The sequence below is a fragment of the Canis aureus genome, chromosome 10 (assembly GCF_053574225.1).
Source record: "Canis aureus isolate CA01 chromosome 10, VMU_Caureus_v.1.0, whole genome shotgun sequence".
NCBI classification, from domain to species: domain Eukaryota; kingdom Metazoa; phylum Chordata; class Mammalia; order Carnivora; family Canidae; genus Canis; species Canis aureus.
Genome location: NC_135620.1, coordinates 69301062 through 69325561, shown reverse-complemented (window position 1 = coordinate 69325561; position 24500 = coordinate 69301062). Strand labels below are relative to the sequence as shown.

Genomic DNA, 24500 nt, shown 5'->3' with positions numbered 1-24500 from the left:
ATGCAGGGAGCCCGACGCGGGGACTCGATCCCACGACCACAGGATCACGCCCTGGGCCGAAGGCAGGCGCTAAACCGCTGAGCCACCCAGGCTGCCGCCTACTTTATGATTTTGCTCCCACATTGTCCCAGTACATCCTTTCCGTGGCTTCCGTATCCCAGTTCTACCTTCCCTAGCATTAAGGGTTCTCTCCTGTACGGCACCAACACCTACTCAGAATATGGCGGCTCCCACTCCGTCACACGTTCCGCTCACTGGGCGCCGCCATATTAATCTCGGGGCTCGGACCGACTAGACACTCGGAAAGTCTCGCGATAGAAGCAGGTCGCGGGCGGCGCCTGGTTCCGTGGTTAATACCCGAGAGTCCGCAACCCCCGCCGCGGGATGGGGACTGAGCCGGGACGCGGCGGGGACGCGGCTGACGCTCTGCCGGGGGCCCTGCAGGCGAGGCTGGGAGTTGAGGGGTGTCAGTCGCTGGCTGCGGTGCTGGGAGTCAGGGCATCATGTTTGATCCGCGAATGAGCATCTCTAGCGGTCCGTGGTGGTGCAGGCTCGGTCCAAAGAGCGACCGCCGCCCGCTGGAGGTCGGTGTTTGGTGGCGCTGCTGGGACTGGGCTCCGAGGAGGGTCAGCGACCGGGTGGGAGTCGGTGATTCGGAGGCCCTCAGAGCCCCTGCTCGGGTCCTGGGCCCTGAAGACCGATGTCGGTTTCTAGAGCTCTTTTGGGGTCAGCGTGTGGGGCTGTAGGGGGCAACTGCTGGCAGCCTGGGGGGTAGCTTGGGGGAGCAGGTGGCTCGAGACCAGTGGTGGGCGCTCCAAGCCCCGAGTCCTGGCAGTTTGCACGCGGGCTGCACTGCACACATACTGTGTGCTGGGTTTTCTCGTACGGGTTTATGCCTGTAAGGATGTGGGGGTCCGGGGGACAGTTCCCGTCCTTCCCCAGGGGTCTCCATCCTTGCACCCATCTGGTGAATGGGCTTCAGGCAGTTTCCATTCTCCACTACTGTCTTGTAGCCAGCTAAGTACGTGAAGCCAGAGCCTCTCAAAAACCCTTGCCTGCCTTTCAATCCCCGGACAATTTCAAGCCCGCTCACTGTGTCAGCTTCCTCCTTTTAAACCATGACCTGCCAATCTACAGCACCACCCCAGACATTTCTAACAAGCTCCAGATTCACGGTAGCCCCCCGTCCCTGACACTGCTCCGTGAGGTTTGCTCACAGAACTTCAGTCTTAACAGGGTGGAAATAGAGTACATCATCTTCCTTCTCCATAATTCACCTTCTCATCACTCTTCCTCCAGATGCCCATAGTACAAATCCTGGTGGCATGTGGTTTTCTCCCCACGTCCCAACAATCTTCCGATCCCGGTGATTTTGCCTCCCCGGCATCCCTGCAGTTTGTCCTCCCCATTCCCACCGCCACAGTCTTAGTTCAGGCTTCATCATCCCTTGCCTTGAGCCTCCATCAGGAAAACCCTGTATCCTGTAGAGTGTTGGGCACTGTGGGAAAGTCCGAGGAAGGAACGACTGAGTCTGTCCAGGAGGCGTTTGGAAAGTCTCTCTAGAGGAGATGACATTTGAACTGATCCTATACATTTTAGATGGTCCTAGAAGTCAATGGATGAGGGTGACTGTTAGAGCTCATTGAATGTACTGAGCTAGTGAATTGTATCCTTTAGAACTTCCTTGGTATGAATTTGGGTTACGAGGTCAGTGGGACATTTTGATGTATGTCCTTTCAGATGCTTGTTTGGTCTTTCAAATACATTTCAACATATTTAGTGTTTTATAACCTATTTTTCTTGCTTTGTAATACAACAAGAAGATTTTTCCAAATCTGTAAATATTTTTCTAAGATATTTTAATGACTAGAATTCTAACCTTCGATGACTGATTTAACCAACCCCTGTTGTTGAACACCTAGGGGTTTTTTCTACTTTTTAAGTAATCAAGCAGCATCGTGATGAATATCCCTGCAGAGGAAAAGAAAAAAAGAATATCCCTGCAGATATATCTTTATGTACACCCATGTGTACTTTTTTTTTTTAGGATAAATATCTAATTATAGAATTATGGGGTCAAAGGAGGAGGAACTTCTTAAATATATAATGGAGTCAAATGAGGAGGAACTTCTTAAATATATAATGGGATACACATCCACAAAAGTAAAACATACCATGGCCTGACCCTTTCAGAACTGTAAGTAAGTTGATGTTATCACAGCATAATTTTTTTGTGGTCTCTCAAAGGAACCTTTGAAAGGGGAATTTTCTGAAGAGGAGTCCTCTATGTAGTTGGTTATAGGAATTTCTAGGCTCATGATTCTGGGAATCACAGGGCAGGTCCAGACTCAAGGTGGTCTCCTTTTATCCCTCCCTGCTCATCCTGGCTCTGTCTTCACAGATATCTGGGCCTTCTGAAGAGCAACAGAAAATGACCAAGTCTCAGGTAAGTGAGTTATTTATACCCCATATTACTTTCAATTGTATTTGAGGCAGTTTAAAAGAATTAATTCGATTAAATGAAAAAAATGTAAATAGAGATCAGGGAAAATAAAATAGATGATCTAGACCAAGGAAATGTGAAATAGTCATATAAGTTATAGGATCTTTCATAGTTCATTGAAGTTGAGCATATCATCTGCAATGATAGGATTTATAGTAAATGTGATATTTTCTTTTTTTTTAATAAATTAATTTTTTATTAATGTGATATTTTCTTGAGGGAAGTAAAGAATTTTTGGCATTTAGGTTTGAAATTATTCTCTTGATGCATACATATAATATAGTAGGCAGTGTCCTTTACATTTACCAACCCGTGATAAATTCCATAGGAGGCTCCTCCATAGCTCTTTCTTAAACCACTTCTCCAAATAACCATAGGGCATAATATCAAAGCAGAATTCAATTTCTAGGTGGTAAAATCATGGGGCCTAAGTACATAGCTTTCAAAAAAAGTCTGCCTTGATCCGTGAATAAAAGTTTGTGAAATTATTCCAAGGAGTTAATATTATTAAAGGTTATAATAGTATCAATTTTAATTTGCAGCTTTTAACCAATAAATAATCAAATATTTTTCCTTTAAAATGCAATAGGTTGAGAGACTTAAAGTGTATATCAAGTGAGTATGCTTCATGGATAGTGGGGATGAAGTGAATTTGCTCATTTCTGTTGGTTTATCACTTAGCTAAACGCTGCTAGCAAACATCTTAATGGTTGTGATTGTCTTATGGTTTTAGATGTTTTTATTTGAAGGTATATGTCTAATTTTTATCTATAATGTTCCTTTGGTTATACCCACTGTGTAGCACACAGTTTCAGTATAGTTGTCTTCAAAGTAGGGAGCATCCATTCCTTAGGGAATGTGCAAGGTGATCCCCTGGGGTATGGGGAGAATAGATGAGAACCACCTACATATCTTTTTTTTTTTTTTTAATTTTAGAGAGAGACAAGAGAGAGAACGTGACTGGGAGGAGGGGCAGAGGGTGAGAAAGAAAGAATCTTAAACAGACTCCATGCTAAGCACAGAGCCTGATGCAAGGCTTGATCCCACAACCCTGAGATCATGACCTGAGCTGAAATCAAGAGTTGGATGATCCACTGACTGAGCCATCCAGGCACTCTTACGTACATATCTTTTTAATGGCCATAATATCTCAGTATTGATTGAGGCGTTTATATATAATTTATGTTTTTTTAAAGTTATATATTAGTGTGTGTGTGTTCTCATTAGAACAAAAGACACTCTTGTCATCTAGGAAATTCTAAGGATTTTAGAGGAGTTCTAGGTTTAGGAACCAGGGTCAGAGACAAATATTAGAACAAAAGATGCTCCTCACACCTTTATTGCTTAGGAAATTACAAAGGTTTTAAAAATTCTGACTAGGAGCCAGGGATGAAGACCAAAATATGTGTTTCTTGTCATATCACAATATCCAGTCTCTGATTTTAAAAGTTCAGGGAATACTGGATTATGTACCTATAATTCTGCACCCAATTCCAATGTGTCGGGTTTCTTCCTTATACCACCAGGCAATCTCTGACACCAGCTGTCTGTCCTACATTTCAGCTCAATTTTGACACTACTCACCTAGAGATAATACCAGATCCTATAGGTCAAGTACTCTGTCCTTCACTTTAGATGCCAGTCACAAGCCCTATGCTTCTGACTGACTAACTATGAATCAGAGGTTCCCACAACCTCCTCCTTCGGTTCTATTAATTTGCTAGGGTGGCTCATAGGAGTCAGGAAACCAATTTACCCACTAGATTGCCAGTTTATTGCAAAGGATATTAGAAGATACAAATCAACAATCAGACGAAGAGATTCGTAAGACAATGTCCTGAACAAAGAAGCGTGGAATTCAAGGCTTGGCACCTGGCACTTGGAAGCATTCTGAACTCTCTAGCATCTTTTTGGAGGCTTCATTATGTGGGCATGATTGATTAAATTATTTGCCATTGTTGATGGATTGAACCTCCAGCCCTCCCTCCCTCCTCCCAAATCAGGAATGGGACAGAAAGTTCCAACTGTCTATTCTCTTTTGGTTCCCCTGGTGACCAGCCTTCCCACCTTAGGTGCTTTCTAGAAGCCACCTCATTAACCTAACAAAAGGCACCATCATCCCTTTCATCATTGAAAATTCCAAGGGTTTTAGGAGCTCAGTGCTAGGAACTACAAAGACCAAATATATATGTTTATTATAAATCATATTATCAGTACTGTCGGTAACAGAACTAATGTAAGTTTACTCCTTGTCGAGTCACAGATAGAAACTACGCCAGGGGCAGTTATCTCACAAGGGAAACAAAGTTAATTTGGACCAATAGAGGGACGCCTGGGTGGCTCAGCAGTTGAGCATCTGCCTTTGGCTCAGGGCCTGATCCTGGATTCCTAGGATCGAATCCGAGTCCCGGGTCAGTCTCCCTGCATGGAGTCTGCTTCTTCCTCTGCCTGTGTCTCTGCCTCTCTTTCTGTATCTCTCATGAGTAAATAAATAAAATCTTTTGCCAATAGAATTTTTGTGGTAAACTATAACATAAAATTTGCCATCTGAACCATTTTTAAGTGTGCGGTTCAATGGTATTAATTATGTTCACAATTTGTGAATCCATCCCACTGTCTGTTTTGTAGACTTTTTTTTTATCACATCAAGTAGAAACTATGCCCACTGAGCCATAACTCCCAATTCTCCCAACAGCCCTTGGTAATCTCATAACTTGCTTTCTGGCCTCTATGAATTTGCTTATTCTAGATATTTCACAGAGGTGAAATCATATGAAATTTGTGCTTTTGTATCTAACTTATTTCACTTAGCATGTTTTCAAGGTTTATCTATGCTGTAGCATGTATCTATCAGAACTTCCTTCCTTTTTAGGGCTGAGTAAATTCTTTCATATAAACACATTTTGTGTATCCATTCATCTACTGATGGACACTTGGGTTATCTCTACCTTTTGGCTTCATGTAAGTAAAGCTGCTATGAGTACTGGCACACAAGTATCTTTCTGAGTATCTGTTTTCAAATCTTGGGTATATACCTATGTCAACCAAAATTCCTGGAATGAAAGATTTAATCAGGCAAGAGAAAGCTTTATTGTCATACAGTGTGTCAACTGGGGGATGGCAGCCTTCAGCTACAACCAAAAATGTGCTTGAAAGGGGAAGGTAGGAAAAACCTGCAAGTTCAGTTGGTCAGACTCAGGTCCTAAGCTGTAACTTCAGGAGCAGAATGCCAGACAGGATATAGCTCACTGTAGCTGGTGGTAGCTTCAGGGTGGGCCAGCCACTGGAGAACATGATAAGATGTTTTGCAGGGGGTTTTGTGAATATTGTTTTCTTTTGTGCAGGTTTGTCACTTCAGGCTACACTAACTAGTTTTGATTCCCATGGTTATTTGGGCTGCTTAAAAGGATAGTTTCTCTCCCTTGACATGAGGGAATCCGTCTTATCTTTCAGCTCGTGCTCTCTAATTATTGGGGTCTTTTGTTCTCACCTAGTAGTGGAATTTCTGGGTTATATGGTAATTCTACATTTAACTTTTGGAGGAACTGCCCCAGTGTTTTGTACAGCAGCTGTACCATTTTACATTCCCACCAGGAATGTATGAGGGTTGCCATTTCTCCACATCCTCGCTAACTCTTGTATTTTCCATTTTGTTGATTATGACCATCCTCTTAGGTGTAAAGTTGTATCATTGTGGTTTTGACTTGCATTTCCTTCATGACTAATAAGGTTGAGCATCTTTACCTGTGCTTATTTCCGTTTGCATATCTTCTTTGGAGAAATGTTTATTGAAGTCCTTTGCCCATTTTTTAACTGAATCATTTGTCCTTTTATAGTTGGACAAATAGAATTCTTGATTCTACCTCTCCCTTCCACCCAAACCTGCTCTTCCTTGCTTTCTGGACTTTAGTGAGATGCAAGTTGCTTAGCCCAAAACCCAAGCACGTTTAGTTGACTGCTCTCCTTCCCTCATCTTCCCACTGTCTTTCAGATATATCTTGGTTGGATTTGATTAACATCAAATTTAAAAATTTAATTCTCTTATTGAGGTGGAACCTTATCATGGTTTGAAAAATAAGTAAAAACAAAGTAGTACTTTACTACTAACTAATCATAAATTATTCTATTGTTCTCATTGTTTCTAAATAGGCATTTAAAAAAATAAATTTGACCCAATTAAATATTGCTCTTATGTTATTGTTTTTATTTTCACTTAAACTTTAAAAACAATGGTTTTGTTGTATTTAATTTTTATAAGTTCTTTAATGGAAAATGCAAACACACAAAAATTTAGAGAACAGTTTAATAAACCCCTATACTTCTTCATATATTTTCAACAATTATCAATGTTTTTCCAATCTTACATCTTTCCCCTCTTTCTTCCTTTATTTGTTTTCTAGAGCTTTTTGGTTTATATGTTTTTATTTTTAAGTAGGCTCCACACTGTGTGGATCCTAAGATCAAGACCCGAGCTGAGATCAAGAGTCAGATGCTTAACCAACTGAGCCACCCAGGTGCCCCTGTTTTCTAGAGTATTTTTTTTTTTTTGTATATTTTTTTATTGGAGTTCAATTTGCCAACATATAGCATAATACCCAGTGCTCATCCCATCAAGTGCCCCCCTCAGTGCCCGTCAACCATCCCCCCCCCACCTCCTTTTCCACTACCTCTTGTTTGTTTCCTTAGAGTTAGGAGTCTCTAGAGTATTTTAAAGTAAACCTCATACATGACATTTCATCAGTATATGCTTGTTTTGCAGATTTTCGCTATCTTCATTTCAGGAATTGATACTGGCTTTCCCTTTAGTGGTTTCCTTTTAAAATCATTTATTTAAATAAAAGAGTTGTTAAAATTGTTAAGTCAAAAATAGTGTGAATGACATGCAGATATGTAAAAATTGTGGAAATGGTAGATGAATAAATAATGTCTGAGCATTATTCCAAAGGTATGAAAAGTTCCTTTAATTTGCCATGTTCCTTTTCATGTCTCCATGGCTTTTTTCTTACTCCTTCCTCCATCTATAATGATCTTATCCCCTCCTCCATAACTTACTGGAGTTTACACTATTCATTTTTAACATTTCAAAAAAAGTTACTTTTAAAACATATTTTTACATTTTTCATTATTCATAACTATGCATCCTCTACAAAACCCAACTCACCCTCCCAAAATAGAATTATTTCTTCTTTCCTATTTCTATTATAACCCATTTAACACCCCATAGCATTTATATATTTACTTGTTTGTCTCCATCTACCAGTCCATAAACTTCCTGTGTTTTATTCATATTAGTATTCTGAGTTAGTATTACACAGTATTCTGTGTTAGTATTCAACACAAATAATGCTGGTTGTGTTGTGGCCTAATATGTGTTTTATTGATGGAAAGTTTTTCAAATAGGAGTTCTGTTTCTCCCACATAGTAAAATTGGCCTTGTAGTAAACATGTTCTTTAACTTATTATGATGAACTCTGCATGATTAAAACAGCAATAATTTCTCACACATGTTTTACATATTGCCCAGTGTTTTTCACTTTAGATTGATCAAGAATGTCCTGTTACAGGGATTTGTGTCATTCAAGGATGTGACTGTGGACTTCACTTGGGAAGAGTGGCAGCAGCTGGACTGTGCTCAAAGAAACCTGTACAGGGACGTGATGCTGGAGAACTATAGCAACCTTGTTTCAGTGGGTAAGAACTTCTCTCAGAGGATACAAGCTATTAGTTATTTGCTGCTGCATAATGAGCACTTCAAAATTTAGTAGCTTAAAACAAATATTTTTAACTAACAATTTCCATAGGTCAGGAGTTTGGAAGGGCTTAGCTCGGTGGTTCTGGCTGTGGTCTCTCGTGTGGTTGTAATCAGATGTTAGCAGGGGCTGCAGTCATCTGAAGGCTTGACTGAGAGTGGGGGATCCATTTCTAAGATAACAACTCACTCACATGGCTGTTGACAGGAGCCTTCAGCTCCTTGCTGTCCATTGGCAAGAGATCTCAATTCCTCAACATAGAGGCCTGTTCCTTTAAAAAAAAATTTATTTATTTATTTATTTATTTATTTATTTATTTATTTATTAATTATTTATGAGACACACACACGCACAAAGAGAGAGAGAAAGAGAGGCAGAGACAGGCAAAGGAAGAAGCAGACTCCATGCAGGGAGCCCGACCTGGGACTGGATCCTGGGTCTCCAGGATCAGGTCCTGGGCGAAAGGCGGTGATAAACCGCTGAGCCACCCGGACTGCCCAAGAGGCCTGTTCTTATGACATGACAGACTTCTCCAGATAGAGTGATCCAAGAGAGCCAGGAGGAAGTCACAGTGCCTTTTTGACCAGGTCTCTGAAATCACATACCATCACCTCTACCTTGTGTTAATTAGAAATCGTTACTAAGCCCAGCCCATGAGTAAGGGGAGGAGAGAACCTCTTGAAGGAAAGAGTGCCGAAGAATTTAGGAACATATATTAAGTCCACCGTAGTACCCAATTGACTGCCTTTCCTTTTTTATTTACTAAAAGCTTCTGGGTCTCTGAATATGTAATGAGCTTCTTTCAAGCTACAAAGGTCAAAACAATATTGATTCTGAGTACTAGATACTCCAGTGGACTTTTTTTTTTTAAGATTTTATTTATTTATTCATAGAGACAGAGAGAGAGAGAGAGAGAGAGAGAGAGAGGCAGAGACACAGGCAGAGGGAGAAGCAGGCACCATACAGAGAGCCTGACGTGGGACTCGATCCCCAGTCTCCAGGATCACGCCCTGGGCTGCAGGCGGCGCTAAACCGCTGCACCACCGGGGCTGCCCTGGACTTTTTTTTTTTTTTAATGGGAGTTCAGTCTGCCAACATATAGCATATCATCCAGTGCTCATCCCATCAAGTGCCCCCCTCAGTGCCCGTCACCCAGTCACCCCCACCCCCTGCCCACCTCCCTTTCCACCACCCCTTGTTCGTTTCCCAGAGTTAGGAGCCTCTCATGTTCTGTCTCTCTCGCTGATATTTTCCACTCATTTTCTCTCCTTTCCCCTTTAATCCCTTTCACCATTATTTATATTCCTCAAATGAATGAGACCATATAATGTTTGTCCTTCTCCAATTGACTTACTTCACTCAGCATAATACCCTCCAGTTCCATCCACCTCGAAGCAAATGGTGGGTATTTGTCATTTCTAATGGCTGAGGAATATTTCATTGTATATGTATATACCACATCTTCTTTATCCTCGGTTGGACACCGAGGCTCCTTCCACAGTTTGGCTATTGTGGACATTGCTGCTATAAACATTGGGGTTCAGGTGTCCTGCCATTTCACTGCATCTTTGGGATAAATCCCCAGCAGTGCAATTGCTGGGTCATAGGGCAGTTCTATTTTTAACTCTTTGAGGAACCTCCACACAGTTTTTCCAGAGTGGCTGCACTGGTTCACATTCCCACCAACAGTGCAAGAGGGTTCCCCTTTCTCCACATCCTCTCCAACATTTGTGGTTTCCTGTCTTGTTAATTTCCCCCATTCTCACTGGTGTGAGGTGGGATCTCATTGTGGTTTTGATTTGTATTTTCCTGATGGTCAGTGATGCGGAGCATTTTTTCATGTGCTTGGTCGCCATGTCTGTGTCTTCCTCTGTGAGATTTCTGTTCATGTCTTTTGTCCATTTTATGATTGGATTGTTTGTTTCTTTGCTGTTGAGTTTAATAAGTTCTTTATAGATCTTGGATACCAGCCCTTTATCTGATAGGTCATTTGCAAATATCTTCTCCCATTCTGTAGGTTGTCTTTTAGTTTTGTTGACTGTTTCTTTTGCTGTGCAGAAGCTTTTTATCTTGATGAAGTCCCAATAATTCATTTTTGGTTTTCTTTCCCTTGCCTTCATATATGTATCTTGCAAGAAGTTGCCTGTGTTCTCCTCTAGGATTTTGATGGATTCTTGTCTCACATTTAGATCTTTCATCCCTTTTGAGTTTATCTTTGTGTTTGGTGTAAGAGAATGGTCTAGTTTCATTCTTCCGCACGTGGCTGGCTGTCTAATTTTCCCAGCACCATTTATTGAAGATCCTGTCCTTTTTCCAGTGATAGTCTTTCCTGCTCTGTCGAATATTGAGGGCCCATTTCTGGATTCTCTATTCTGTTCCATTGATCTATGTGTCTGTTTTTGTGCCAGTACCATACTGTCTTGATGATCATAACTTTGTCCAGTGGACTTTGATGAAAAGAAAATGGGTGCTGCATCCTGCTCATTCTTTGAGGGTTAAAGACGATGGGCTATGTCCAAGTTCTTAGTTTTTATAGATTAATTGAAATAGAATGTATATAGTAAAGTGCTCAAATCTTACATATACAGATTGATGAGTCTTTTTCCTATGTTACTTAACTGCCCAGATCAAGGCATAGAACATTTCAAGCACCCTAGTAGGCCCCCTCTGACCCCTTGCCATTTATCTCCTCAGAGATAACAACCTGTGGCTTCTATCACCATAGATTAGTTTTGTCTGTTCTTGAACTTCATGTAAGTGTAATCACTATAATTGTCTGGCAGCTTTCATTTAACATAGTGTCTATAAAATTCACCCATGTTGTTGCGCATGACAATATTTGTTTCTCCTTATTGTTGCATCATGTTCTGTTTAATGAGTATAGGGTAATTCATCAACTTACCCATTCTACTGTTGACAGTTATTTGACTTGTTTCAGATTTGGGTCATTGAATAAAGCTGTTCTGAACATTCTTTTTTTTTTTATTTTAATCTTGTTGTTCTTTGTTTTTGTCTTTTTGTCTTTTTACCAGACAGTTTTTCTTAGAGATTATACTGATTTATTTCCTACTAGCAACATATGAGAGTTCCATCAACATCTGGTAATGTTAGTCTTTTTATTTTAGCTATTCTGGTGTATATGTAGTGGGCTTGAGTTTTAGGATGGTTGGATGTCCGCTAATGCCCAAGTCCTGTGTCATTCCCATAAACAGGGTGTCAGTATCTGAAATCAGATGTAATGTTACTGAACCAAGGAGAACCATGGATGGAGGAGGAAGAAATCTCAAGTTGGGCCTATTCAGGTAAGTGAGAACCTGGCATATGGGAGACAGGGATGTAAGATTAATATTGATTAATGAGACATTTATCTTTGAAATATTTTTTAAGGAAATCTTCTTTAAGGCCATAGATCTCTAGAAGGGGCTGATGACAGTGTGGGATTGTCAGATACCTAAATAACATTGCTACATATCTAACAGCCATGTAATCCATTTTCTTTGCTTAAATTTTAGAGAGAAAGGTAACCTCCTTATCTGTATCTTGGATCTTCTTCATGCCCATGTTGTTTAGGACATTTCTTAATTAGTTAACCTCCCTTTGGCTAATATCTTCAGCACCTATTCTTCCAAAATGGGCTTATACTCCTTTCTTTATGTATTCACCCAGTCTTAGATATACCCTCTACCAAAGTAACTTACTGAATGATATTCATATCCTTTCTAATTATCTTGTTTTTCTCACCTTCCTTTCAGTGTAATATGTCTTGAAGTACAATCTTTTGTGTTTTTAAGTTTTTCATTTACTCCAATAATACAAATATTCCTTCTTTGCCTGTCTTTGCCTTCTTTTTCTCCTTTCTCTGTGACAGTTTTTACTGGCTTCTTTATGTTATTTTTATTAACTTGGTTATTTTCCTGTGTTTTTCAGTGCTGCTTATTATATTCTCCTTATACCCCTGCCCGCACTTGTAATTTAATCTTTCATTTTTCCCTCGAGTTTAACCAATTCTTTTTCATCTTTTCATTTTTTTGTTTACTTATTTCTTCTTCTTCTTTTTAATAAGTTCTGATTCATGGTGGTCTTCCATGTCCTCAAATGCTTGTTTGAGTATATTTGATTCTGTTTGGAGTTTAGACAACATTTTCTTCTGCTTTATGGCTAGTGTTTTTGTCATTGTTGTTTTTGGTTTTGCTTTTGCTTTTTGCAAGGGACAATTTCCTCTGTTGATATCTGCACAAATTCATTTCCTGATTTTTAAAAAAGATTTTGTTTATTTATTCATGAGAGACACACAGAGAGAAAGAGGCAGAGACCCAGGCAGAGGGAGAAGCAGGCTCCATGCAGGGAGCCTGACATGGGACTCTATCCCGGGTTTCCAGGATCAGGCCCTGGGCAGAAGGCTAAACTGCTGAGCCACCTGGGCTGCCCCATTTCCTGATTTTCTGTAGTACTCTATGGACTGTATTTTTTTGTTCACTTTTATTACTCTACAGTATTTTAATAAGATTTTTAAATACTATGGGGTCCTTGTTAATATAGCAAAGCCTTTTCCCCTCTTTCTTTTGGGATTGAAGAGGAGTTTTGGCTTTTCTGGTTTTGTGGTTCTCTTTGTGTTCTAGGACTCTGAGTTTCCTTTTTTCTTATTTCCCCATTACCACCACCCAGTTATGAGTAGGTATTTCTTCCTTTTTTGCCTTTTTTTCTCCCCCTAAAAATGCCTGTTCTTCTAACTCAGAATTTCCCCCTTTTAAATAAAACCTCTCCTATCCCATGCTTTTTGTGTCATCTGACTCTTGAAGATGCATATACTTGGAAATCCCTACCCTGTAGTTGTGCTTCTGTCTGGTTACCTAAAAAATATTTTTGAATATTTTTATATTTAGTGTGGATTTAGTCTTTCTGCTGGTCACTTCAATTCACCTTCAGTCTCCTTTGCTAGTATCTTTACTTTGTCTTTTCTGAAATGATTTTTGATCTACTTCTGCTTGGATCTACTTGACAGTGGTGCCCTGTGGAACTGCGACACTGAGTTCATTGACTTCTCTTTCCATTATTCCCTTCTTTTTCTTTTATATCTTTCTTCTTCTATCTTTGGGTTTTAAGGTCATATTCTTCCATTTTAAAGCTGACTACACTCATTATCAGATTTCTATCTATGTGAAAATTAAGAGCTTTATTTTTAATTAATTAATTAATTAATTTTTGTACTCTTCAGAGCTCAAGAGTGAAGTAACATCATTTACATTTGGGCTTTTTTCAGACTTTGATATTATAACCAAGATGAAAGAATTAACACCATGGAGGAGCATTTCTGAACAAGTGATACTCCATAACATGATTGTATACTCAAGTTTTGAAGACTGGAGACTTGGAAATGAGATAAATCACCAGGAAAACCAAGACAAGTTTTTGAACCACATTGCATTCATTAACAATAAGCCACTGACTGAGGAGATAGATCATGAATGTAACGATGTGCTGGGAAAAATAATTCATCTGAACAGAACATCTGATGAATGCATCAGAGCCTTCATGGAGAAGTCACACCCCTTTATACAACCGAAAATTCTAACCAGTACGAAATCATTTAAATGTATTCAGTGTGGGAAAGCCTTCAGTGGAAAGTCAGGACTCATTGTACATGAGAGAATTCATACTGGGGAGAAACCATACAAATGTAATGAATGTGAAAAAGCCTTTATTCAGAAGTCACAACTCACTGTGCATCAGAGAACTCATACAGGAGAGAAACCCTATGAATGTAGTGAATGTGGCAAAGCATTCACCCAGAAGTCAAACCTCATTATTCATCAGAGGGTTCACACAGGGGAAAAACCTTATGAATGCAATGAATGTGGAAAAGCTTTCATCAAGAAGTCAACACTTAGTGTTCATCAAAGAGCTCATATTGGGGAGAAACCATATGAATGCAGTGACTGTGGGAAAGCCTTCATCTGGTGGTCACAGCTAATTATACATCAGAGGATTCATACTGGGGAGAAACCTCATGGATGTAATGAATGTGGAAAAGCCTTCAACAGGAAGTCAGAACTCAGTGTACATCACAGAATTCACACTGGGGAGAAACCTTTTGAGTGTAATGAATGTAAAAAAGCCTTCATTCAAAAGTCAGATCTCATTGTACATCAAAGAACTCACAGTGGGGACAAAAGGTACAAATGTTGTGAGTGTGGGAAAGCCTTTATCCGGAGCTCACAGTTCATTGAACATCAGAGAATTCATACTGGGGAGAAACCCTATGAATGCAGTGAATGCAGAAAAGCTTTTATCCAGAAATCACAACTCATTGTGCATCAAAGAATCCATACTGGAATGAAGCCGTATGAATGCATTGAGTGTGGAAAAGCCTTTAGTAAGAAGTCACACCTCACTGTACATCATAGAATACATACTGGAGAAAAACCCTATGAATGTAGTAATTGTAGAAAAGCTTTCAGTAAGAAATCTACTCTCATTGTTCATCAGAGAATTCATATGGAACATAAACCCTTTTAATGGAATGAGGAAACTTTAATTCAGTGATCAAAATTTCATCACACATCATAGAATTCATAAAATCTAAAAACTCTATGAATGTATTAAACATGAGAAGCTTTCAACAATAGCTCCCAAACTATTAAGCACCAGAAAATTCATACTGAGAAGCAATTTTGAAAAATCATGTTTCAAAAAAAAATTACATTGGACATCTTGATTCAGGCCTGATAGTAAAAGTTTTTTTATGGTATGACAGAAAAATCTCAACTGCCTGTGATTGACTTGATCACTGTGTGGTATAGATTTTTTTTTTAAATGAGTACAGTTGACCCTTGGACAACATAGGTGAAGGTCCCCTTGTGCAGTTGAAAATTCATGAATAACTTTTAACTATTCAAAAGGTTACCTACTAATAGCCTATTATTGACTGGAAGCCTTATTGGTAATATAAACAATCAACACATTTTTATGTTATATGTATTACATACTGTATTCTTACAATTAAGTAAGGTAGAGAAAAGATGTTTTTAAGAATGTCATAAGGAAGAGAAAATACATTTACAGTATTGTACTTATTTATTTTTAAAAAATCCATGGACCTGCACAGTTGAAACCTGTGTTGTTCAAAGATGAATTGCAAATTGATTAATCAGGACAACAAAATGACAATTATAGGTGATCATTCTACAAGTGATGTAGGAATGACATTCATAACCCAAATTATCTGTCATTTGGAATTGAATATGGATATTTACACCTGCCTATTTTTTTTACACCTGCCTTTCCACACTAAATGACACCATTTCCCCCCACATCTTAAAAAATATAAAAGGATAAATTATAACTAAATTACAAATAACTCTTCCTCATTCTTTCTTGAGTTGTATAGAATCAAGAGAAGATGAAGCCAATGCACTTATAGAGACATCAAAAGTTAGTGGTAGGGAGCACCTCGGTGGCTCAGTAGGTGAAGTATCTGACTCTTGATTTCAGCTCAGGTCATGATCTCAGAGTCGTGGGATTCAGCCACATGCTGGAATCCATGCCCAGCAGGGAGTCTGTTTGAGATTCTATCTCCCTCTGCCCTTCACTTTTATGCACTATCTCCCTCTCTCTCAATAAATTTTAAAGAAAGTAGTAGACTTTTAAAACTATTGCTTGATGTAAAGCATACAGAGTTAAGAGAGACATCAAACAATAGGCAAAATAGGTGGTAATGCAGCTGTAGACAATGTTGGCATATTCAACATGTAACAAAAATAGTTCTTCACAAAGAAATTCCTGTTCATCATCCTGTTTCAACTCATAGCACTTATGTGATTACTGTTAGGCATAGCTTGGGTTCTTTATATCCTTGTGATTACCAGAATTGAATTTTTTTAAAACTCCCTTTATTGGATATTCCTGCCACCACATTTGACAGTGTACTTTCTTATTTAATCCTTAGAGCAAATGTATGAAACTAAAATTATTACCATTTTATAGATGAGGCAAGTGGAGCCCAGAGAGGTTCTCTGATCTGGCTAAATTCATGTGCCTAGTAAGTGGAGGGTTGAGATTCAGATCAGTCTCTTAGCCTCCACAGGATTCTGTCCCACTGAAGACAAGGAATGGGTGTAATGTCACTTCAGCTCCAGACAGAATTGAATTGAATTTGACTGGACATCATATAGTATTCTGTATCATGTCCATACGTTATGTTAAACAAGAAGAAACATGCATTCTAAAAGGAAGTATTAAACTTTAGTTTCTTACATGCAGAAGCTCTTGGAGATATATTTTTTGAGTTATTGGTTCAGGGATACCTGTTTTGCTGCCCTATAAATTTTCTTGTGATCAGTTTGAACATAGAAGTTACACTGTTATTTTATGATTTGTTTGAAAAAATTAAGCTTTGTTTTGTAGAGCAGTCATTGTATCATCACAAATAATCATTTTTTTATTTTTAGATTTTATTTATTCATGAGAGAGAGAGAGAGGCAGAGACACAGGCAGAGGGGAAAAGCAGCTTTCCAGCAAGGAGCCCAATGTGGGACTCGATCCCGGGATCTGGGAATCACCCCTTAAGCTGAAGGCAGACACTCAACCACTGAGCTACCCAGGCGTCCCCACAAATAATTTTTCATACAAATTCTTTTCATACAAGGCATCCTTTACTTTTCAAGCACAATAACCTAACCTTATATAAGTTGTAAATATTAATTGTCAGGTAATATTATGAAAAGAGTGACTGATGTCAGAAAACCTTTTTAGCCTTCCCTTGAAATAAAAGGTGAAGCTGATACATCATAATGAGCTGGATCCTAAATTTTGAATCAAATATTTTTTCTTAGATTTTAAATTACAAATAACATTTTAAAATTAAAAATGGTTAACACCAGCCATGATTTTTACTGTAAATTTTAACTTTCAAATAATTATTTCTTAAAGATTTTATTGATAGAGAAAAAGAGTGTGGGCTGGAGAAGGGACAAAGGAAGAGGAAAGGAGAGAATCTCAAGCAAACTGTGCTGAGGATGGAGCCCAACTTGGGGCTTAATCTCATGACCCTGAGATCATGATCCAAGCCAAAATCAAAAAAGTTGGACACTTAACTGTCTGAGCCACCCAGGTGCCCCACAAATGATGATTTTAAACTAAATATTGAATTGCAGTCATGTAATTCTTTTATTGGTAATTTTTTAGTCACTTTTGAAGATAAATATTGAGCTGGGATGTAAATGTATGAGATTGATCTTCTAAACGAACATGTCAGAAACTAAACTACTCATATGTATCATGCCCTTCAGTGTTGTCATCTTGGAAACTATATGATAATGCCACTTGTGCAGCCAATAATTTGTGGAACTCTGTCTCTTAGAAGTTCTTTCAGATCCAGCTTGCCTGTCAGGCCTCATATAAGACTATGTAATATTTTAAGAGAGCCTTCCATCATTAGAATTCATTGTTTTTCTAGCCCTTTATCCTTCCTATCATTCTATTAATTCTGTGCATGACTTAAGAAGAAAGCTCATGCCCCTTCTGTAGTCATTTCAAGTCTCAGGTCCTTTAGGAGATTCAACATCTCAATATTCAATGTTTTGTCTTCTATTTAATGGTTTCCTATACATAGCTAATATCGCCATGAATTAAAATAGGTAGGAATTCTTCCAGTATTGTTTTTTAAAAAGGTTTTATTTATTTATTTCGAAAGAGAGCATGAGTAGGGGGATGGATGGGGGGAGGAGCAGGGGAGAGGGACAAGCAGACTCTACACTGAGTGTGAAGTCCGACTCTGGGCTTGATCCCATGGCCCTGAGATCACTTCCTGAGCCAAAATCAAGAGTCAGTTGTTAAGCTGACTGAGCCACCCAGGTGCTCCCAGTGTGTGTGTTTCAACTTGCTTCCTAATATGTTGTCACCTAAGTGTATGTACTTGTATTCTCTTTAAAAGGATATTTCATACTACTTCCTTTCTACTTCAGCAGTATTACTAATAGATATTTCTGGGGGCACAATGAATTAGGTACTAGTCTCCTTAAACAACTGGAATTTAAGAGATTACACAAGACAACATGACTCATACCTAGGGACTGTGAAACATTACAGTGTACATAAACTCACAGGTATTTCAGAGTTTTCAGGCAGAGTTAAAAGTTAAAACAAATGGAACTACCTTAATAATGCTGAAAATATGGTTTTAAATGCTTTGGGAATTAAATAATTACAATGTTAATATGCTTGTCATCAAGATGCTAATGTTCACTTGAAGTTTTACAAGCTGATGGTATTATGTTTATTTGAACTTCAGGTTGTCATTGCAGTTACACACTTCACAGTTTCAGACATTCTTAGAGTATAACAGAACAAAATGGCAGTATATGAGTATGTGTGTGGGTAGGATGGGAGGGAAGCACACCATGACTTTTTTCTGAAAAGGTGGAAAAAAACTCAATTTCCACTTGTTAGCTTAGGTAGAGATGAGGCACAAGAGAAATTAGAAAATGTTTAGATAATATTGAAATGAAAATAAAATATGTCAAAGTATCAGGGATGTCACTAGACCAGAACTTAAAATAAAATTTATAATTTTAAGTGTTTTATTAGAAAAGAAGAAATATGTAAAATAAATTTTTTAAAATTCCATCTTATGAAGATAGAAAGATATGAACAAATGACACCCCAAATAAGTAGGAAGATGAAAGTAATAAATGGAAGAGCACAAATCAATGACCTAGAACAGGGGATCAGACTACATGCCAAATCTAGTTAGTGGCATGTTTCATATAGCCCCTAAAGTAAGAATCATTTTCATATTTTAACAAGTTTTAAAACACACCAACTAGGGGCTCCTGAGTGGCTCAGTGGTTGAGCATCTGCCTTTGGCTCAGGGTATGGTCCCGGGATCCGGGATTGAGTCTCACATCAGGCTCCCTGCAGGGAGCCTGCTTCTCCCTCTGCCTATGTCTCTGCCTCTCTCTCTCTCTCCCTCTCTCTCTCTGTCTTTCTCTCTCTGTGTGTGTCTCTCATGAATAAATCTTTAAAAAAAAACACAAACTAAACAAAAAGAAAAGAAAAAATAATAAAAGAGAGACTACACAGCAGAAACCATAGGTGGCCCACAAAACCTAAAATATCTCCTATCTGGCCCTTTACAGAAAATGTTCAATCCCTAAACTGGAGTGTATGCAAACAGAAAAATCGATGAGAACAAAAAGTGGTTCACTGAAATAATACAATTCATAAATCTTGAATAGATTTAAGAGAAAGAGAAGACAAAAATTACCAATAGGAATAAAGGAGGTGACACCATTATTTCAGAGTTGAAAAGTTGATAGTTATTAATGAATTTATTTCAGAAATTTGACAACTTAGGTATAATGGAATATTTTCTTGAAATAATGTTAAGTTACCAAAACTGAGTGAAGAAGAATTAGAATACTGAATTAGGCCTGTACTGAATAAAGATATTGAATTTGTAATTTAAAATGTTCCCTAAAAGAAAACTCCAGGTCTAGAGGCTTCACTGGGGCATTCTATCATTATTTAAGGACGAAATAATACTAATTCTACAAAAACTTTAGAAAATAGTGGAGGATTAACATTCTTCAACCCATTGTATTGGATCAGTATTACCCTGAAACCAAAGCCTGTTGAAGACATAATAAAGGAAATTGTAAGCTGATATCCCTGATAAGTGTAAACGTGAAAATTCTTTTAAAGTTAATATTTTGAGGGCCACCTGGGTGGCTCAGTTGGTTAAAAATCCAACTCTTAAAAAAAAATCCAACTCTTGATCTCAGCTCAGGTCTTGATCTCAGGGTCTTGTGTTCAGGCCTCAGGTAGTGAATTCATGCCCAGGGTGGAGCCTACTTAAAAAAAAATATTTTGAATACAACAATAAATAATAAGTGAAATGTATCCATCTATGTAATTCACACATTTTTTAAAAAGGTCTTTATTTGAGAGAGTGAACACAATTGAGGAGCAGCAGAAGAATGAGAAGCAGACCCCCTCCTGAGCAGGGAGGCCAATGTGGGGCTGGATCCCAGGACTCCAGGACCATGACTTGAGCCAAAGGCAGACGCTTAACCAACTGAGCCACCTGGGCACCCCACCAAAAGAATCTTTTTTTTAATGAGTGAAAATACATCTCCATAGATGCAGAAAAAGCATTTGACAAAATTCAACATTAGTGATGAAAACTCTCAACAAATAAACAACAGATGATAACTACCTCAACCAGTTTTATGGTTACTTCTTTCCACATAAGATTAGAAATAAAGCAAAAATGTCTGTCCTCATTTTTTAAAAAAGATATTCCAGAGAGAAAGAGAGAGTGGGGTGGGGGTGGGGAGGAAAGGAGCAAAGGGAGAGAGACAAGCAGACGCCATACTGAGTGTGGAACCCCCATGGGGCTTGATTCCAGGACCCTCAAATCATGACCTGAGATGAAATCAAGAGTCAGATGCTTGACTGAGCTGTTCAGGTGCCCCCTCATTTTTATTCAACAATGTGATAGAAGTCCTGGCCAGTTTAGTAAAAAAAAAAAAAAAAAAAAAAGCATACAAATTAGGAAGGATGAAGTAAATCTTTATTCATAACATGATCTTACACATTTAAAATCCTAAGGAATCTACAAAGATTAAATTTTTTTTTTTAAGATTTTATTTGAGAAGGAAAGAGAGAGAACATGAGTAGGGGGAGGATCAGAGGGACAAACAGATTCCCTGCTGTGTGCAGAGCCAGACATGGGGCTCTATCCCAGGCCCCTGAGATCATGACCTGAGCCAAAGTTAGATGCTTAACAACTGAGCCATCCAGGCACCCCAAAGATTAAATCTTATAAGTGAATTTCAGAAGTTCTTAGGATAAAAGACCAATATGCAAAAAATAATTGTATTTGTACATATTAACAACCAAATATAGAAAAATAAAGTTTAAGAATCCATTTACCATAACGTCATAAACCATAAAATAGGAATAAATCAACCAAAGCTAGGCATTGAAGATTCCAAAATATTGCTGACAGAAACTTTAAAACTAAGTAAATGGAGAGGCTGATCATCTTCTATGGATTGGAATACTCAGTGATGTTAATATGTCATTTGTCCCCACATTGATCTACTCAATCAAAAGCCCAACGGGCCTTTTTTTTTTTTTTCTAAAGAAATTACACAGAAACTTGTATGGAAGTACAAGAACCAAAATAATTTGGAAAGTTAACATTGGAGGACTTACACTATCTGATTTCAAGTCAGTGTAGGTATTGTCCTAAGGGTAAGTATAAAGAAAGTGTGATATTGGCTGAGCATAAACCTAAATCAACAGAATAGAAAGACGAGAATGTCCAGAAACATACATATAAACATAATCAATGGACTTTTTAAGTAAATTTTTTGTTTGAAAATAATTTTAGATTTACAAAAGTTACAAAGATAGAGAGGGTTCCCATATGCCCGTCATCTGGTTTCTACTGATATTTCACTTCTTACATTACCATTGTACATTTGTGAAAACTAGAAAACTAACACATAAACGTTAATATTAATCATATTCCAGGCTTTATTTGAATTCCACTATTCTTTTTTGTTCCAGAATTCAATGCAGGACATCACATAGGATTTAGTCATTGTGTCTCTTTTGTCTCCTCTGGCCTGTGACTATTGATAGGTGAGCTAAATTACTCCATAAAGTGCCTCCTTGTCCTCCATTTTGTGTGGTTAAGGAACTTGAATCGACACTAGCTCTTCCCTCATGTGCATGCCTCAGATAATAGCCTGCGGAGTCACAAGTAAGTAGTCTTTGTGGTAAAGTGTCTCCTGGGACTGTGCATCCTTCCCTTATGTGAACCTTAATAAGACCCCTCAAAACTTACCAAAAGCTCATTTTTTTTAGTTTGAATGGACCATTCTGGCCTTAGCCCAAGAATCCCAAAGCCCTACCCCCCTCAAGCCCTAGTAAAGCCATATGCTCCAAATCTTGCTGCTCACTCTCTGCCTGTACCCCGCCTAAACCGCCCCATGTGCCCCTGAGTGCCATGTGCCTCCTCCAGGACCTGTGAGTAATAAGCTTCTTTTTTTTTTTTTTTAAATTTTTATTTATTTATGATAGTCACACAGAGAGAGCGAGAGAGGCAGAGACACAGGCAGAGGGAGAAGCAGGCTCCATGCACCGGGAGCCCAATGTGGGATTCGATCCTGGGTCTCCAGGATCGCGCCCTGGGCCAAAGTCAGGCGCTAAACAGCTGCGCCACCCAGGGATCCCCGTAATAAGCTTCTTTATTTCACTTACCCTTGCAGTCTTTGTTGAACCTTGACTTGACATCTGACACCCCAGGACTGTACTTAACAAATGTTAACAAAAGTCACACAACTGACCTCCTTACTCTTTCCTGTTTTTCATGATCTTGTCCTTTTTGAAGAGTACTTTTCAGGCTTTTTTTGTAAATTGTCCCTCAAAACAAAAAAACTGTAGCAGGCAGTGCCAAGGAAGAAGAAAAAGGAAAAATTTCAAATGATAAACATATAAATCATACCTAACTTTCCTAATCAAGGAAACAAAGTAAAATCAAGAAAACATCAAATAGGGAAAAGCAATTTTTAAGGTTGATATATAAGGCAGATTCCAGTCAGGAAAAACCTAGATAGTTCAATAGAGGTACTTTAATACAGGGAAGTTGTTACAAAGTTATAAGAATACCTAAAAATGCTAAAAGGGGATGAGACACACCAGAGAGTAGCAGCAATAGCTACTCATATTCATATGTTGAAACCTAATCGTCACAGTCATGGTATTTGGTTTTAGACTTCCCATCCTTCAAAACTCTGAGAAATTTCTGTTGTTTATAAGCTACCCAGTCCATGGTATGTGTCCTGTTATAGCAGCCCAAATGGATTAAAAGACGTGTATTGATGGTGAAAGTATGAATCATTACAGCCTTTTAGAAAGATAGTTCGATGATATTTAAAATTTATTTAATTCTCTGTGATTTTGTTCTAATAAGAGTGTGGCTAAAGATCTAGCTATAAGCATATTTATTTCATATTTGCTTATAATAGGAAAAATTGGAAATAGTATGCTACTAAAATATTTAGACTCAGTTTGATGGAAAACTGTGCTAACATTAGTGTAGAATAATATTTAAAGACATGAAGAAGAAAAAAAAGACATGAAGAAATGTTTACAAGAAATTAAATTTTAAAAGCACTTTCCATTTATTGCATGGCTATATTTAAAAAATTTTGTAGATTAAAAAAATTCATTTATTTTAAAGAGAGATTCGGGGGGTGGGGGTGGCGGCTCCATCTCACAACCAGGAGATCAGACTTGAGGTGAAACCAAGAGTCTGACGCCCATCTAATGAACCACCCAGGCACCCCTGTTTTTTTTTAAAGTTAGACTCCACAGACAGCTTGGTCCTCAACAAGGGTCTTGACTCTGGACCCTAAGATCAGGACCCGAGCTGAAATCCAAGAGTCGAAGGCTTAACTGACTAAGCCACCCAGGTGCCCCGACACTTTTCTCTTTTTAATTTCAGAAGTATAAATAAGTACATATTTAACCATATAGATGCACACACATAGAGAAATAGCCTATAATATTTATATAATAGTGGGTATCTTAGAATGGGCTTTTATTTTAATTTTGTTGTTGTTTTTTTATTCTCTACAATTCACCTAATATTCTTTGTATAGAAAAAAAGGTAAGGTATGTACATTCCCTTTTAATGAAATGCATTTATTGGGCTCAAGAAGAGATGTGGAGGAGGGCACAATTTACAAGGATTCATCAAAGCACTGTTTTGGGTGGCATTAAGGTGAACATAACCTGAATACATAACAGGAAGACAAAAAAAAAAAAAAAAACACTAGAAAAAAAATGCTACCCTCAAAAGTTAGTTTTACTTCCTTCTTGGTTGGAATCAATTCCTTCTTTCACAGGGAAGACCCCTTCCCCACACAGGAAGAATGTGGCTGTGACTTATTTTTTGAATTCTATCTATCTATCTATCTATCTATCTATCTATCTATCTATCTATCCTACAGTGTTAAACAGTAATTATCTCTTTGTTAAGGAATTACATCTAGTTTGGGGTTCGGTTTTTTCCCGCCCTTTTTCCCTAACCTTGTTGAATAAAAGGTTATATTCATCTACTAATATAATGAAAAAGCTGTTCCTTTTCTGTGTTAACGAAAAACCTGCATCCCTTCGGATTCATATTTGCCTATTGCGAAAGGAAAAGCTTTCCTTCGTCCCTTTTTTCTTTT

The 24500-nt window shown here is 38.3% G+C and overlaps 1 protein-coding gene across 6 annotated transcripts; it reads left to right on the top strand.

Annotated features, from left to right (window-relative positions):
* Positions 1-334: 334 nt before the first annotated feature.
* Positions 335-22307, top strand: LOC144322684 (uncharacterized). Of its 6 annotated transcripts, XM_077912948.1 has the most exons (7): positions 335-584; positions 2402-2446; positions 3093-3118; positions 8068-8194; positions 11286-11354; positions 11466-11555; positions 13514-17898. In XM_077912948.1, the coding sequence occupies exons 5-7, from the start codon at positions 11333-11335 to the stop codon at positions 14767-14769; spliced, it is 1368 nt and encodes a 455-aa protein (XP_077769074.1). In that variant the 5' UTR covers positions 335-584; positions 2402-2446; positions 3093-3118; positions 8068-8194; positions 11286-11332; the 3' UTR covers positions 14770-17898. The 6 variants fall into 6 exon arrangements, with proteins under 6 accessions (XP_077769074.1, XP_077769075.1, XP_077769073.1 ...); XM_077912949.1 differs by lacking the exons at positions 3093-3118; positions 11286-11354 and adding an exon at positions 21829-22307 and having other exon boundaries at positions 13514-14426; XM_077912947.1 differs by lacking the exon at positions 3093-3118 and having other exon boundaries at positions 11290-11354.
* Positions 22308-24500: the final 2193 nt, after the last annotated feature.

Bases quoted from the DNA above. Each gene is read 5' to 3' on its own strand.
- LOC144322684 (XM_077912943.1), top strand. From the start codon at position 504: ATGTTTGATCCGCGAATGAGCATCTCTAGCGGTCCGTGGTGGTGCAGG. The intron at 8,195-11,465 runs GTAAGAACTTCT...TCCCATAAACAG, and splicing joins TAGCAACCTTGTTTCAGTGG to GGTGTCAGTATCTGAAATCA. The intron at 11,556-13,513 runs GTAAGTGAGAAC...GGCTTTTTTCAG, and splicing joins CTCAAGTTGGGCCTATTCAG to ACTTTGATATTATAACCAAG.